Below are 16075 nucleotides of genomic sequence, written 5' to 3'. Positions count from 1 at the left end.
GAGACAGAGCTGGTGGGGGAAAGGGATTCTGGGCAGGGAAAAATAGCAGATGTCCAGTTTAGTAATCTGACAGACTCTCCTAGTACCATCTCGCATCTCTCCTTGATGATTAGCATGTTAGAGCTTATAAAGCAGTGAAAATCTTCTGCTACTTTTACCTACCTCTTTATGCGAGTCTGGGTTCTTTGTGGATTTTGACACCAGACTGAGAAATTTCCTGGTCACCAACCAGTGTGAAAGGCAAAGTGTTGTGTTCACTTCACAGAGGCATGATGGACCCCCATCCACCCCAAACTGGTTCACTGTCAAGACTGATGATGCCACATATGCACCAAGAAGGTAGGAAGAAATTTATTATTCACATATTGATTCTTTCTAGAAGAGCAGTTCAGACACCTAAGCTAGTCCAAAAATGACTTCAGCACAACAAAGGTGAGTGGCCCTGAGTTTCATTGTGTTTAGGGGGTGGAACTGGGTGAGTGTTCCCACACACAGGCCAAGATTTTGTGTAGTTTGAACTTCTCCCCTGGTGCCACATGGACTTTCCTATCAGCTTGCCCAAATGTAGGATGAAAAGGAAAAGTGGAGGTGAGACTTGAAAATTATCAGTGGTCAGCCTCAAAGCTGGAGTCAGATGCTTTATGACACAGGGCCATCTCTCAGATTCAGTCCAGTTTTCTGGTTGTGATCGACTCAATGTAGTAACATCTCACCCATTAACCAATGAAACAAACAGGAATTCTTTCCCTGCTGGTTATCATTCTAAAACACTATTCTTACCTGTCCCCCTTTATTTATGCCCGTAGCATCTGGAGGGATGTGCGGGTATAGCTCCTTTCCAGAAAGAGAGTGAAGTGACTATTACCCAACCATGAATACACAGGGAGTCAGCCTTTACTTTGTACCAAGGAACCTAGCCCCGGTGAGAGATGCTTTATTTGTACTCCCTCCTTGCTGTACCCCCTGCCTCAGTCTCTTATACCCCTCTACCCCATCCTAAGGTACCAGATTCATTGTCAAGGCCAGCCATAGGGCCTTGGTGTTGGCCCAGTTTAGAGGGGTGGCAGCAGTTGGTCCTGGTTCTGTTTTACCGGGTAGATTTTAAGCCTTTCAGAATGGAACAATTTAAAAGAGACTAGACTTGCTTATATTGGCCACCTTTCACAGCACAGCTTTGATGCCATTATTTTGCTCACAAGATATAGTATTTTTTTTTTTTTAGATTTTATTTATTTATTTGACAGAGAGAGACAGCGAGAGGGAACACAAGCAGGGGGAGTGGGAGAGGGAGAAGCAGGCTTCCCGCGGAGCAGGGAGCCCGATGTGGGGCTCGATCCCAGGACCCTGGGATCATGACCTGAGCTGAAGGCAGACGCTTAACAACTGAGCCACCCAGGCGCCCCACAAGATACAGTATTTTATGTACCTATTTATTTTTTGCCAGAAAAAAATCAACATGAGTTTATTGTCATTCAAATATTTCATAGAAAAAAAAGAATGTAGCAATAGGTTCAGGGTAACAAAAAAAACAACCCTGCAGGTTTGTACACTTTGCTCTATTTACATCAGGGAGCAGGCTCTCCCTGACACTAGGCGTGGCTGCTGCACCTGTTGGATGCCCCCTTGCAGGTGCAGCCCTGGGCACACTTGGCCCAGTCCACGGGCAGCAAGTGCAGTAGCTCTTCTTACAGGAGGAGCATTTGCACTCTTTGTATTTCCAGGAGCTGGCGCAGGTGCACGATGCACTGGGGGAGCAGAAGGAACTGAGGTGTATTTTGGGGTCCAACACAAGTGGTGAAGAGGGCACTTGGGCTGGCTGGAGCTGTGGTGGTCCACAAGGTATATTTCACTGGCTTTTATCTTACTGGTGACTTTTTCTCCACTAGGAAGATGGAGGAAGGAAAAAGTTGAGTAAAAGGGAAAGATCACATTCTATCATATATTAAAGAAACACGGCTAGCTTAGAGGGTAGAATGCAAACCTGCTTTTTTTTTTTAAACCAAAAACCAGATTTCAAAGAATTCTCATAGTAAAGTAGGCAGGAAGCCCCCAGGGGTACAAGTTTGCAATTCTCTGCAGCACAATGGAAACATGTGAGAAACCCTGTATTATTTCTAACAATTTTTTTTAAAGATTTTATTTATTTATTTGACAGAGAGAGAGAGACAGCGAGAGAGGGAACACAAGCAGGGGGAGTGGGAGAGGGAGAAGCAGGCTTCTCGCCGAGCAGGGAGCCCGATGCGGGGCTCGATCCTAGGACCCTGAGATCATGACCTGAGCCGAAGTCAGACGCTTAACGACTGAGCCACCCAGGTGCCCCTATTTCTAATAATTTTAACTGGTATTCCATTAACAGTTTAGTAGCTAGTAGGATTGGAAGGAAAAGGGCAGACAATGTGCTTAATTGGAGGCTTACAGGTAGAGAAGACCGAGGGAAGAAGCTGGGACACCAAATGTAATTGCTAATCTGTGGCAAACCTGGTTGGTGGCCAACCCAGTTGTCATCCCCCCTTCTCTTCCTTGCCAATAACACTCTGATTTTGTTCAGGAGTCTAAGGTAGCTGTCTGCTTCAGAGGATGCTGGTTGGAGAGTAGAGACCTCCTTCCATCCTCTCTGGAGGTGGATCTTGGTTAGTCTTAAGGCAATCATAGTAATCCTATTCCTTTTCCATTGATTGGTTTAGCGACGGACACATGATACAATTTTAGTCAATGAGACATGACAGGAGGTCTCATCAGAGGAGAGAGCTTTATAGAAAGCTCCATGATCTTAATAAATGATACTTTCTCCTTCAGGATGGCTCTCCTTGCATGTGGTACCTGGATCTGGGGCAGCCATGAGGGGGCAAGAGTGAAATCTGAGGATGACTGAGGAGGGGAGACACTTGAGCTCTTGAGGATGTTCTAGAGACACTTGATCAATCCAGTCCTGGAGCTGCTTCCCATCCAGACTTCCTATTCTAAGAGATAGTATATTTCTTTTTGTGTTAAAAGATTTTGTGTTGGGTCTTCTATTACTCATAGATAAATGCGATTCCTCACATTTACATAGTATTTTGCAGATTTCCATCCCTCATATATTGCTTCAGTTGACCTTCACAGAAATTCCCTGGAGGTAGGCAAGGCATTTTACAGATGAGAACGCTGATGAGTGCTGGAGAGTACGGGGATGGGTGACCCTACAATCAAGGTGGTCTGATTTCTCTTCTAGGGTTTTTCATCAGAGCACATGGTAATTCCAGGAGTGTTGTCAAATAAGGCAAGTGGGATACTTTGTTAGAAACTCCTGGGGAGGGAAGGAAAGAGGACGCTGCTCGAAGCAAATGTCTCTCGCTTCACATTTGCCTCAGGCCAGTTCCGATGGACTTTCCAGGGATGTTTTCCTTAATGCTGGCCTTTTCTTTATCCCTGCTCAGTGTGTGCCAAGCTAAAATTAACAACTTACTTAGCTTAGCCTCCAGGGTTTACTGCTCTTGGAAGATCTGATTCATGGGACTTCCTTTATTTCAGGCTCAATGAAAAGTGGAATTCTTTCTTTACTGCCCAGCTTGTTTGATTTTCCCGATAACATTTCAACTTCCTGTATAGAGGGGATAGGACAGAACCTAGTTTTCTGACTTTCATCTAGATCTACCCTTTTCCAGATTTCCCTTCTCCTCCTCCTCCATGCTGATTCACACCTCCAGTGGCCTCACACCTTTTGGATGTTTCTCTTATTCTGTCCTTTTCTTTATTGTGTCACATTTCTTGCTTGCTGGCTATTTTCTCATTGATTCTCATCTTCTACTTTTCCCTTCTTACTTTCTCTCTCACCACCAGCCCCCACCCGAAGCCCTACTTTTTTTTTTTTTTTTTTTAAGATTTTATTTATTTGACAGAAAGAGAGACAGCGAGACAGGGAACACAAGCAGGGGGAGCAGGAGAGGGAGAAGCAGGCTTCCCGCGGAGTGGGGAGCCCGATGCGGGGCTCGATCCCAAGACTCCAGGATCATGACCTGAGCCGAAGGCAGACGCTTAACAGCTGAGCCACCCAGGCACTTTTTTTTTTTTTTAAAGATTTTACCCAAGCCCTACTTTTTAAACCCAATACCCTCCCTTTCTTTCTCCTCCCTGTCTTACGCCCACTCACCTCTTCCCCCTCATCTTTATCTTTCTGAGCTTTTAGTCTACTTGATGACTCTTCTTGACTACAGATTCAGTTTTTAGATTTGGGAAGTCCTTACAAAGTCAGCCCCCAAAACTCAGTGGAAATCACTTTTAAAAAAGATTTCTTATTTACCCATTTGAAAAAGAGAGGGAGAGAGCGAGCAAGAACATGAACAGGGGGAGGGTCAGAAGGAGAGAGAGAAGCAGACTCCCGGCTGAGCAGGGAGCCCCATGGGGGACTTGATCCCAGGACTCCGGATCATGACCTAAGCTGAAGGCAGATACTTAATGAACTGAGTCACCCAGGCACCCCGGAAATAATTTTTAAAATTTCAGCTTGGGGGCGTTTGGCTGGCTCAGTCAGAGAAGCATGTGACTTTTGATCTCAAGCCCCATATTGGGTGTAGAGATTACTTAAATAAATACAGCTTTAAAAAAAATATAAAGTTTCAGGGGTGCCTGAGTGGCTCAGTCAGTTAAGCATCCACTCTTGGTTTTGGCTCAGGTCATAATCTCAGGGTCTTGGGATTGAGCCCTGCGTTAGGCCCCATGCTTGGCAGGGAGTCCCTTGAGGATTCTCTCTCTCCCTCTTCCTTTGCCCCTCTCCCGCCCCTTTCTGTCTCTCTCTAAAATAAATAAATAAATCTTCAAAAAAAAAAAAGTTTCAACTTGATTTTAATTAGTTTTTTTTTTTTTTGGAGTGGGGAGAGGGTGTGCACGCAAGGGGGGAGGGGCAGAGAGAAGGGGGAGAGAACCTCAAGCAGACTCCACACTCAGCTCAGCAAAAGCCAGACACAGGGCTCAATCTCACGACCCAAGATCATGACCTGAGCCAGAATCAAGAATCAGACAGTTAAGCAACTGAGCGACCCAGGGTCCCCTTAATTAGTTCTTAGGATAATGCTGTCACTAAAGCCAAGAGGTAAATTTTCTCTTTGGTAGATTGCTATAGAAATCCAATGCAAAGAAGTCTGTTGGGATTTAGAGATGTTGAAGAGCACACATACTGTTTGATCAGCTAATTAACATTTTTAAAGAATGACAAGAAATCAAAGCACTAGGAAGCCCTAAAAGGCAAAATGGAAGTGGCAGTCACTACTCAGCCTCTCTTCCTACATGTCTTCCTTGCTGTCCTAGAGTGTTTTCTCTCTCGCAGTATCATAGGATTTTAGAATTGGTGGAAGTCTTAGAAATCAACCGCTTCATTTTACAGAAGACACTGAGGCCCAGACAGGTGGCGTGTGTCATCCACAGTCACAGTAAGGGGGTGGAAGATTTCTGACTGGAACCAGGTTGACTTGTTTGTTTCTGTGTAAAATTGGATCGTTTTAATAAACATGTGAAACAGTCATTAAAAACCATAAAGGAACACTGAAAAATACAAAGAAGAAAGCAAATCATTACCCCAAATTCAACCGCCTATAGCCAGTGCTAATAAGATTAATAATTTTAATAGGTTTTCTATTTCCATAGAATTAGTTCTATTAGGAACAACGGACATTTATTTAGTGCTACATGTAGTTTCTCATTAGATCCTGGGATCTAATGAAATCTAAAATTATAATTACCATGTTTTCATCTTACAAAGCACACTGAGACTGTTTATTAATTTGCAGAAGGTCACCTACTTAGGAACTAGTCCACATAATGGTGTATTATTCCCTTAATAAATCGTTGAATTCAATTTGCTCACATTTTATTATTTTTGTAGTTATATTTATAAATTAGATTGGTGCCCAGTTTCTCTCTCTCTCTCTCCCTGTGTTTGCCAGGCTTTGGTATCAGGATAGTTTGCTTCCAAAAGACCCTGAGAAACCCTTGGTGATTTGCTTTCATTAGTTCAAAATCTTAATAAATAAGAACAACCAATTCTAAGCTAAGAATTCATTTAAGTACTCTAAAGAATTTCTTGGGGCTTTGGGGTCTGTATTGTGAAGTCCTACCTAGCTTAGTCACGTATGTGGGACCATGCGAGATGTTTGCTATTAAGTACCAGCTCACAGTCCATCCACGAATGGCTTGGGGAACATTCACAGTAACTTAAAACCTTTTCTGGACAGCTATCGGGAGAGTTTGAAAATACACGCCTCTCCCTTTTCTCTTTAAGTATTATCCTGAAAAAAAAAAAAAAAAAAAAACCACGAAAACAAAAACCCAAAACCGAAGAATGGTTTCAGTCTTTTTCATGTAGAATCCATTCTTGTAACTAACTTAAAATAACACAATAATCTAAGTTTCCCTCCCTTCTCAAAGCAGCCAGAAGTAATCGGATCCGCGGCCACGTAGGAGCCTCTGGTGGTGCTAAATCTGGAGAGTCTCCAGGGACAGGCGGGGACCCGCGAGTCGGCCTGGGCAGTAAACGCTTTTCTTTTCCAACTTTGGGCCGAAGCCCCGTCCGGAGGAGTTCACGATTTCTCCCGCGGGGACAGGTTCCCTCTGAAGTTGCCAGCCCTCTTCCCGGGGCGGGCACCTCGCAGGGCAGGGCCGGGCGGCACGGGGCGCGGCGGGCCGGCCCCGGCGCGCGGCGGCGGCTCCTCCCCTCGCTCGGATGTGGCCGGGGGCGGGGGGCGGGAGAGGGGGCGGCGGCTGCCGCCCGGGGAGGGCCGGGACTCTTTTCCACGTTTGCAAACGCCGCAGCGCGCCCAGCTCCAACCCGCGCCGCCCGAGCTCCGCACGCCCTCGCCGGCTCCGCGCCGCGCCCCACGCCCCCCCCTCGCTGCTCTCCTCGTCGCCACCCCTGCCCCCCGATGGCGTTCAGGGCCAGGGGCTGGCGGTCCCCACCGCCGCCGCCGCTGCTGCTCCTGCTGCTCTGGGTGACGGGGCAGGCGGCCCCCGTGGCGGGCCTGGGCCTCGACACGGAGCTGCAGATCGAGCGGCGCTTCGTGCCCGACGAGTGCCCGCGCACCGTGCGCAGCGGCGACTTCGTGCGCTACCACTACGTGGGGACGTTCTCCGACGGCCAGAAGTTCGACTCCAGGTACCGCGCCTCGGACGCCCGGCCGGGCCTCCCAGGCAGCAGCGCCCGCTCCCCCGCTCCCCTCTCTCCCGACAGGCCTTTCCCTCCCGACGGACCTCCCCCAGCTCCGCCCCGCGAACCCCGCGTCCCTCCCTCTCCCTCCGCCTGCCCCAAAGCTCCGCGACCCTAACTCTCTCCGCCGTGGGGTGAGCCTGCCCGGCGGTTCTTACGCTGCCCTGGTCCGCCCGCCCGGGACTGGAGTCTTGGATAGGACCTGGCACAGAGGGGTTGGAACAAATCCCGTCCTTCCTGTCCTCCCAGCGCGTTCACACAACGCGAAATCCGTGTAAAATGGCCACTCTGCAAATAGACCTCCACCTCAAGAGTAAATGTTGATGTGTGTCTGCCACCTCCCTTTACTGGCCTCTGGACAGGCCCCTTGAGTCAGATGATGCCTTTCGCAGTAGATGATGATGATGGTGATGATGAGCTGATGATAGCAGCCGTTAACATTTATAGAGCTATTACAATGTGCCAGGGTAGTTCTAAGTGCTTTCCCTACAATGAACTCATTCATTTCTTACCACAGATCTCTTCGGTAGGTACCATTATCTTGCCACTAAGGTTACTTGAGGCCACCGAGGCTAAGAAACTGTTTAAGTGGGGGCGCCTGGGTGGCTCAGTCGTTGGGCGTCCGCCTTCGGCTCAGGTCATGATCCCAGGGTCCTGGGATCGAGCCCCACATCGGGCTCCCTGCTCTGCAGGAAGCCTGCTTCTCTCTCTCCCTCTCCCACTCCGCCTGCTTGTGTTCCCTCTCTCGCTGTGTCTCTCTCTGTCAAAATAAATAAATAAAACCTTAAAAGAAAGAAAGAAAGAAAGAAAGAAACTTGTTTAAGTGGAGTCTGACTGAAAACCCTGACAGTCCAAGGCTTGGGTCTGTGCTTGAAGGAACTACAGCCCTTCCTTTTCAGCCACTGGGTGTGGGGTAGTCCAGAGCAGGTCACTCAGCTTTGCTCTGGGGCCCTGGATCATGCCCAGGATTCCTTCCCTCATCTCCGCCCCACGGTCACAATACCTGTCCCCAACTTCTCTCCAGTTGAGCTTTAGGATTAAGAGACCTCTTCCTCCAGCTACAGTCTGCTCTCCTCCCCAAGGCTTTGTTACAAACCCAGGTCTCTCAGTGAATCACCAGACTAGGCAGAGCATCCCGAGGCTGTGCACGCTCATTCCAGAAGTTATCTTTTTAAAAAAATACTTGTAGACTCTCTTGCCTTTTTTGAAATTTCAGACAATGAATATACAAAAGCTATTTAGCATACAAAGTGGTACATAGGCAAGTACTTAGAAATGGTCGTTCTTTTTGTTTCAGTTGCTTCTTTTTATTTTTAACAGCTTTACTGAGATATAATTCACATACCATACAATTCACCCATTTAAGGCATACAATTTGGTGGTTTTAGTATATTCATAGATTTATGCAGCCATCACAGCTATCTAATTCTAGAACATTCTCATGACTCCAAAAAAGAAAGCCTGAACCCATTGGCAGTCACTCCCCTCCCCTCCAGCCCTAGGCAACTGCTAATCTACTTTCTATCTCTATGGGGAATCATATAATTTGTGGTAAATCGTATCTGGCTTCTTTCAGTTAGTATAATATTTTCAGGGTTCATCCATGTTGTAGCATGGACCAATACTCCATTCCTTTTTAATGGATGTATAATATTCCACAGTGTGGCTGTACCATATTTTGTTTATCCATGCATCAGTTGATGGTCATTTGTATTGCTTATACTTTTTGGCCAGTGAACATTTGTGTACAGAGTTTTGTGTGGTTATGTGCTTCTTTCTTTTGGATATATACCTAGGAGTGGAATTGCTGGGTCCTTTCGCAACTGTGTTTAACTTTTTGAGGAACTGCCAAATTGTTTCCCAACGTGGCTTCACCATTTTATACTCCCACTGGCAATGTATGAGTGGTTCTAGTTCTCCACATTCTCCCCCAACAACTGTAATTTTCTTTTTTATTCTAGCTATCCTGGGGGGTATGAAGTGGTATCTCATTGTGGTTTCGGTTCACCTTTCCCTGTGATTAATGATGCCGAGCATCTTTTTATGTGTTTATTGGCCATTTGTGTATCTTCTCTCATTTGCTTCCTTAGTTAGAAAATAAGGAACAATTTCCTGCTTGTGCTGATGGTAATTAATAACTCCCAGGAGAACAAGTTGTCTGATACTTTCTACCCTCTAGGCACGGCAGCCACTGTGAGGCAGTGTGGGACAACAGAAGACATTAGAAAGAGGCACTACCATCCAATCAGCAAGTGTGTGTGTCTGCCCCTAAAGACATTGTCCTTCCCTGTCCCTACAGTTTATAGTCCGGGCAATTACGTAGTGTGAAATGTACAGAAAGAATAATAGCATACACTTTTGTCTCACATGTAGAGTTCACGCAGTTCTTACTATATACCTTTCAATGTATGAATTCATTTAATCTCAAATAAATTCATTAACGTCACAAGACAATGAAATGAAGTAGGTACCTCGACAACAGATGAAGAAACCGAGGCTCACTAAGTTCAAGTAATTTGCTCAAGGGACTTGGCCTCTAAGTCTTCAAGTGAGGTTTTGAACTTAAGCAGCGTAGGGCCAGAGTCTATAGTCTGTGGTCCATAGTCTATGCATATATATAATGAAAGAAAGGCAAGAAGCTGTGGAAACACACAGAAAGCTCAACTGTATGTTGCGTGGGGTCAGAGAGAAAGAGAGAGAGAGAGAGTGGTCAGGATGGAATTCTAGGTTTGCAAGGATAAGACCTGAAGATGATTAAAACCGACCAGGGCTGGGGTGCCTGGGTGGTGCAAGCGGTTGAGCGGCTGACTCTGGGTTTCGGCTCAAGTCCTGATCTCAGTCAGGGTCATGAGATGGGGCCCTACCGTGCTCAGCATGGAGTCGGCTTGAGATTCTCTCTCCCTCTCCCTCTGCCCCTCTCGCTCATGCTCTCTTTGTCTCTCTAAAATAAACACATAAATCTTTAAAAAAATAAACAAACAACAGCAACAAAAATTGACCAGGGCTGAGCGGAGAGGTGAGGGCTGTGGAGGGAAGAAAGGATGTGGCTGGTGGAGGGCAGAGCCGATGCAGAGGCCTGGCGGTGGGAGCCTTGTGTGGGGGGCTGTGAAAGCTGTTCACCAGGGCCTGAGTTTGGAGTGGGGGTGGGGGAGTGATGGACAGGTAAAGGCCAGGGAAAAGGAGGAGGCTGGAGAGGAAGGAAGGCTGGGCCCAACTTTGAGAGATCTTTCTGCCCGGCTATGGAATTTGGACTTTGTCTAGGACAATGGAAAGCCATTGAAGAATTTTATTTATTTATTTATTTATTTATTTTTAAAGATTTTATTTATTTATTTGACAGAGAAAGACACAGCAAGAGAGGGAACACAAACGGGGAGTGGGAGAGGGAGAAGCAGACTCCCCGCCGAGCAGGGAGCCTGATGCGGGACTCGATCCCGGGACTCCAGGATCATGACCTGAGCCGAAGGCAGTCGCTTAACCAACTGAGCCACCCAGGCGCCCGCCATTGAAGAATTTTAATCAGGGGTGTGAGGGATAAGAGGTTTTTGTGGCTGCATTGTGGACAGTGGTGTGGAAAGGGCAGGACACACAGTAGGTGTTTCAGTAGAGTGAGTTTTTCTCTAGGGCCTCCGTTCCTTTGGGAATTTATGAAGCCTTAAGGCACAACTTTGCTATTTCTGCCCAAAGAGCGTAGAGGAGGAGAAATCTGAGGTATCTGGCATTCTGGCTGCTGATTTGGAGGTTTTACTCAGAAGAAAACGCCTGTCACCCTGACCAGAGTCATAAGCCACAAAGGGCTTCTCTTTTCAATCGAGCTTTCTTCCTGCCTCTCTGCCTGGCACTTGGGGGCAGTTAGTATCTTTTCAGCTTTTGAGCATTTGCACTTGCCAACCCTATAGCCCTTGGCCACTGGTTTGGACGCGGTTTCATTTTATTCCGGAACTTCCATGGGCTTGTTCATGTGGCTACTGCTCTAGACCGAGGAAGACAGCAGCTTCCAGGCTAGAGTTTCCAGGGGGCTCCTGCTCACACTCTCCAGCTCTTGGGAGCTCCTTGTCAGCTACTCTTGATTCAGCTGTTTTAGGAGTTCCATAGCCTTCCTAGCAATAAGGGTGAGGGGGACGGCCTCTTCGCTTGCTCTGATTTCCTTCTGGTGACTGAAATTAAACATGTTCCCGTTATCCTTAGCAGGCAAACCTAGCATCTGGTCAGTGCCTTCACAGCCTCCAGGCTTGTGTGCGGACCCTCAAGGTCCCGATATGCAGTAAATATTTTTGTGTGCCTACCACATGCCCTGTTGGGTGGGATGCTCTAACACAGTGGTGCTCAAACTGTACACGCATCACAATCACTCGGAGAGCTTGTTCTACCCAGTTCCTGAATCGGTAGGTCTGGGTGGGGCCTGAGAATTTATTTGCATTTCTAAGTTCCCCGATGATTCTTTGGTTGCCGGTCTGAGGACTACACTTTGAGAACTCTTGCTCTAAAAGAATCAAAGACTTATTAACAGAGGTCTGCTTAATTTTATGTATTTATTCATTCAACAAGTATTTGTTGAGTACCTACCGTTAATACCTGGTGGGTATTGAGTGAAAGGTGTGTTAAGCCTCACCCCTTCTGGAGGATGGGTTCTGAGAAGAGCCAGGGAGCTGGGCAGCACCGCAGATGGTGTCAGGGTGGACTGGAGAAGTTAAGTGGTGATGGGGCGATGGATCAGGTCATGACAAGGCTCACTTAGGCAGGGAGCTTTTAAAGTGTGAATCTGAATAGCAGCTCCTCCTATGGATGCGCTTTAGCCCAGTGTGTCTCTGCCTACTTTAGGGAAAGAGCCTAGCCTCCAGGCAGTACTTACTAGGGTCTCTTGAGGCCATTCACCTGCAGGGGCGCCTGGGTGGCTCAGTTGGTTAAACATCCGACTCTTGGTTTTAGCTCAGGTCATGATCTCATGGGTTGTGAGATGGAGCCCTGTGGTTGCTTGGGATTTTTTTCCCCCTCTCTTCCAGCTGCCCCCTGCTTGCATTTGCTCTCTCTCTCTCAAATAAATAAAACCTTAAAGCCGGCTGTCTTTAAAAAAAAACAAAAACAAAAACAAATACCCTGTGAAGACTTAATGTCATTGCTTTTAATTTTCATTTATGGGTCATTGCGAGCGACTGTGCATTGATATTCATTATTTAATTAGGCTATATTTTACTGGCTGAGAACTTGTGTAGAATAAGATTTATAGAGATCTAATATTTTGACTTGTGCAGTTGCTGAAAAACAAAAATCCACAATAGCTGTGGAATGATTTCACTTTGCTTTGCACAGTTTTTCTCTTAATGATATTTTAACGTGCCAACTGCTCGCATTTCAGGGTGTGATCCTCTTTGGAGGCAAGAATGGATGTGTTCTTTCCCTCCTCTTCATTCTTACTCCTTCGTCTCTTCTCCCTCACCTTCTCTCTTTTCCTCTATTGCAGCGTTCTTCATTTTTCCATTTGGTGGCCGATAGTTTATTAACGGCTGATAGTTAGCCAGTTCATTAACGGCTTGCCTTTTCCCCCCGCCACGGCTAGTTAGCAGCTGGTAGAGGTGGTTGTTTGGGGGAAATAATCTTGGGCAAAGAGTCTGGGAGCCCAGAGTCACCTTTGAGAGCATGTGGTGTGGGGAGAGAGGTGGGAGGCAGAAAAGTCAGATTTTTCAAGTCTGCATGTGGGCTAAGTGGTGGAACTCAGCCAGGGGAAGGTGTTGCATCTTACCTGGGTCATCTCAGAGGGAGACTAACAGCTAGGAGGTAAGTTTCTGCTTTCGTGCATTTCGTGCATGTTTCAGCCCCATTCAGGGATGACTCTGCCAGAACCATAGTCCTCCTGTCAGGTAGGTCCCAGGCGAGCCAGTCATCTGAGTTGGCCTGAGACTAGACCAACTTTCAGGCACCCCAAACATGGTTCCCATGCCCAGTGGCTGGATCTTTATTATCTTGCTTCCCTCCTGTTATGAATTCTCAAAATATGGCAGTCTCTTTATTTTTTTTTTATTTTTAAGATTTTTATTTATTTATTTGACAGAGACACAGTGAGAGAGGGAACACAAGCAGCGGGAGTGGCAGGCAGAGGGAGAAGCAGACTCCCCGCTGAGCAGGGAGCCCAACCCGGGGCTCGATCCCAGCACTCTGGGATCATGACCTGAGCTGAAGGCAGACGCTTAACGAATGAGCCACCCAGGCGCCCCATATGGCAGTCTCTTTAATGTTCAAAGAAATGAATTCAGTCTAATTGATAGCATGGTGAATATAATTAATGATATTGTACTGCATACTTGAAATTTAAGCATACTTTATTTATACTTGAAATTTACTGACAGGGTAAACCTAAAGTGTTCTCACCACAGAAAGGAAAGACAATGGTAACTATGTGAGATATGTGAATTAGCTTGATTGTGGTGATTATTTCACACTGTATACATATATCATCAAAACATCAGATCATACACTTTAAATAGATGCAATTTTTATTTGCCAATTATACCTCAGTAAAGATGGGGGAAAGTATCGTATTCAGCCTTTATTTGTCTAAACTGATTCTAAAATTGGCATATAGAGCAAGCTGACCTGTCCTCTCGTAGCTGAGCAGGACTTCAGTTCTAACCTCAAGGCATTTCGTGCATGTTTCCCTCCCTTCTGTAATGGCCATTTTTCCTTTGTTTCTGGATCTGAGATCTAAATAATCTCAGCAACAAGTAGTATAAGCATATATGAATTTTTGTCAAAAGTTTTAAAAGTTAATTTAATTTTTAAACGTAGTATCCTATATTACTTTTGCATACATAGAGAGTTTTTAAAATCAGGTGAGTAATTCCATAAAGCTTAAAACTGTAGTTGCCAAGCTGCTAGGAGGGGCAGGGGCTGGGAGTGGGGTGTAGCTGTTATGGAGGCAGACTTGCAAGCTCCAGGCTTCCCTCTGTGCTGCCACCTTCCACCCTGCACCTCTGCAGACTCAGGGTGGCACACGGCCAGGTCCCCTTGGCCAGGTCCTCTCTGCTTCCCCTAGATTCTGTTTCTTCCCTACTACGTCAGATCCTACACTTCTGTTCCCATTCCATCTTCCAAAATTTTGTTGCCAGCTCTTGACAGCAATGGTCTCCTCTCTGTTTTCCTAAGTTGTTTTTTGTTTTTTCACGAAAAGGAGCGTAGGAACTTGGGGGAAGGAATGGGCTTTGGGGACTCTAGGGAGGAAGTATGTTCAGTTTGACATATGTTCTTTTATTTTTATTTATCTATTTTTAATATTTATTTATTTAAGTAATCTCTACACCCAGTGTGGGTCTCAAACTCATGACCCCAAGATCAAGAGTTGAGTGCTTTTCTGACTGAGCCAGCCAGGCTCCCCATGACATATGTTCTTCTTCTTCTTTTTTTTAAAGATTTTATTTATTTAAGAGAGAGAGAATGAGCAAGAGAGCACGAGTGAGGGGTGAGAGGCAGAGGGAGAGGCACACAAGTAGGGAGCCTGACACGGAACTCGATTCCAGGACCCTGGGATCGTGACCTGAGCCGAAGGCAGACACTTAACCAACTGAGCCACCCAGGTGCCCAGACATGTATTCTTTTAAAAGTTCACCATCGCTAGTATCCAAAATCTATAAAGAACCCATCAAACTCAACACCCAAAGAACAAAGAATCCAATCAAGAAATGGGCAGAAGACATGAACAGACATTTTTCCAAAGAAGACATCCAAATGGCCAAAAGACACATAAAAAAGTGCTCAATATCGCTTGGCATCAGGGAAATCCAAATCAAAACCTCAATGAGATACCACCTCACACCAGTCAGAATGGCTAAAATTAACAAGTCAGGAAATGACAGATGTTGGCAGGGATGCGGAGAAAGGGGAACCCTCCTACACTGTTGGTGGGAATGCAAGCTGGTGTAGCCATTCTGGAAAACAGTATGGAGGTTCCTCAAAAAGTTGAAAATAGAGCTACCCTATGATCCAGCAATTGCACTGCTGGGTATTTACCCCAAAGATACAAAAGTAGGGATCCGAAAGGGTACATGCACCCCGATGTTTATAGCAGCATTGTCCACAATAGCCAAACTGTGGAAAGAGCCAAGATGTCCATCGACAGATGAATGGATAAAGAAGAAGTGGTATATATACACAATGGAATATTATGCAGCCATCAAAAGGAATGAGATTTTGCCATTTGCAACGACGTGGATGGAACTGGAAGGTATTATGTTGCGTGAAATAAGTCAAACAGAGAAAGACATGTATCATATGACCTCACTGATATGAGGAATTCTTAATCTCAGGAAACAAACTGAGGGTTGCTGGAGTGGGGGGTGGGGTGGGAGGGATGGGGTGACTGGGTGATAGACACTGGGGAGGGTATGTGCTCTGGTAAGCGCTGTGAATTGTGCAAGACTGTTGAATCTCAGATCTGTACCTCTGAAACAAATAATGCAATATATGTTAAGAGAAAAAAAAAAGAAGAAGAAGAAGGTAGCTGAAGGGGGGGAAATCGGAGGGGTAGACGAACCATGAGAGACGATGGACTCTGAAAAGCAAACTGAGGGTTCTAGAGGGGAGGGGGGTGGGAGGATGGGTTAGCCTGGTGATGGGTATTGAGGAGGGCACATTCTGCATGGAGCACTGGGTGTTATGCACAAACAATGAATCATGGAACACTACATCTAAAACTAATGATGTAATGTATGGGGATTAACATAAGAATAAAAAAAAAAGTTCACCATCACTGCAGATTGAAACCTATGTTTAGAAATAGAGCCACAGTATTTACGCTTCAGGAATGCAGCCATGGAGGTAGTTACTCATCCTGAGGAATATGCTGCACGATCATGCGTGCTCATGTGTAGACGGTTTAATGACTTGCATATGATGGGTTTTATGTGATGT

The 16075-nt window shown here is 46.0% G+C and overlaps 1 protein-coding gene across 1 annotated transcript in view; it reads left to right on the top strand.

Annotated features, from left to right (window-relative positions):
- The first annotated feature begins 6747 nt into the window (after window positions 1-6747).
- Window positions 6748-16075, top strand: part of FKBP9 (FKBP prolyl isomerase 9) — a 38452-nt gene continuing 29124 nt past the window's right edge. The window contains exon 1 of the mRNA XM_045864447.2: window positions 6748-7123. Coding sequence (XP_045720403.1) covers window positions 6894-7123 — 230 coding nt within the window. The 5' untranslated portion in view covers window positions 6748-6893. The remainder of the gene's footprint in view (window positions 7124-16075) is intronic.

The sequence above is a fragment of the Mirounga angustirostris genome, unplaced genomic scaffold (genome assembly GCF_029215605.1).
Source record: "Mirounga angustirostris isolate CCGP_5_RB_7025 unplaced genomic scaffold, mMirAng1.0.hap1 SCAF_12, whole genome shotgun sequence".
In the NCBI taxonomy this organism is placed as follows: domain Eukaryota; kingdom Metazoa; phylum Chordata; class Mammalia; order Carnivora; family Phocidae; genus Mirounga; species Mirounga angustirostris.
Note: the sequence above shows the minus strand (reverse complement) of the source record. Positions and strands in the feature narration are given on the sequence as shown.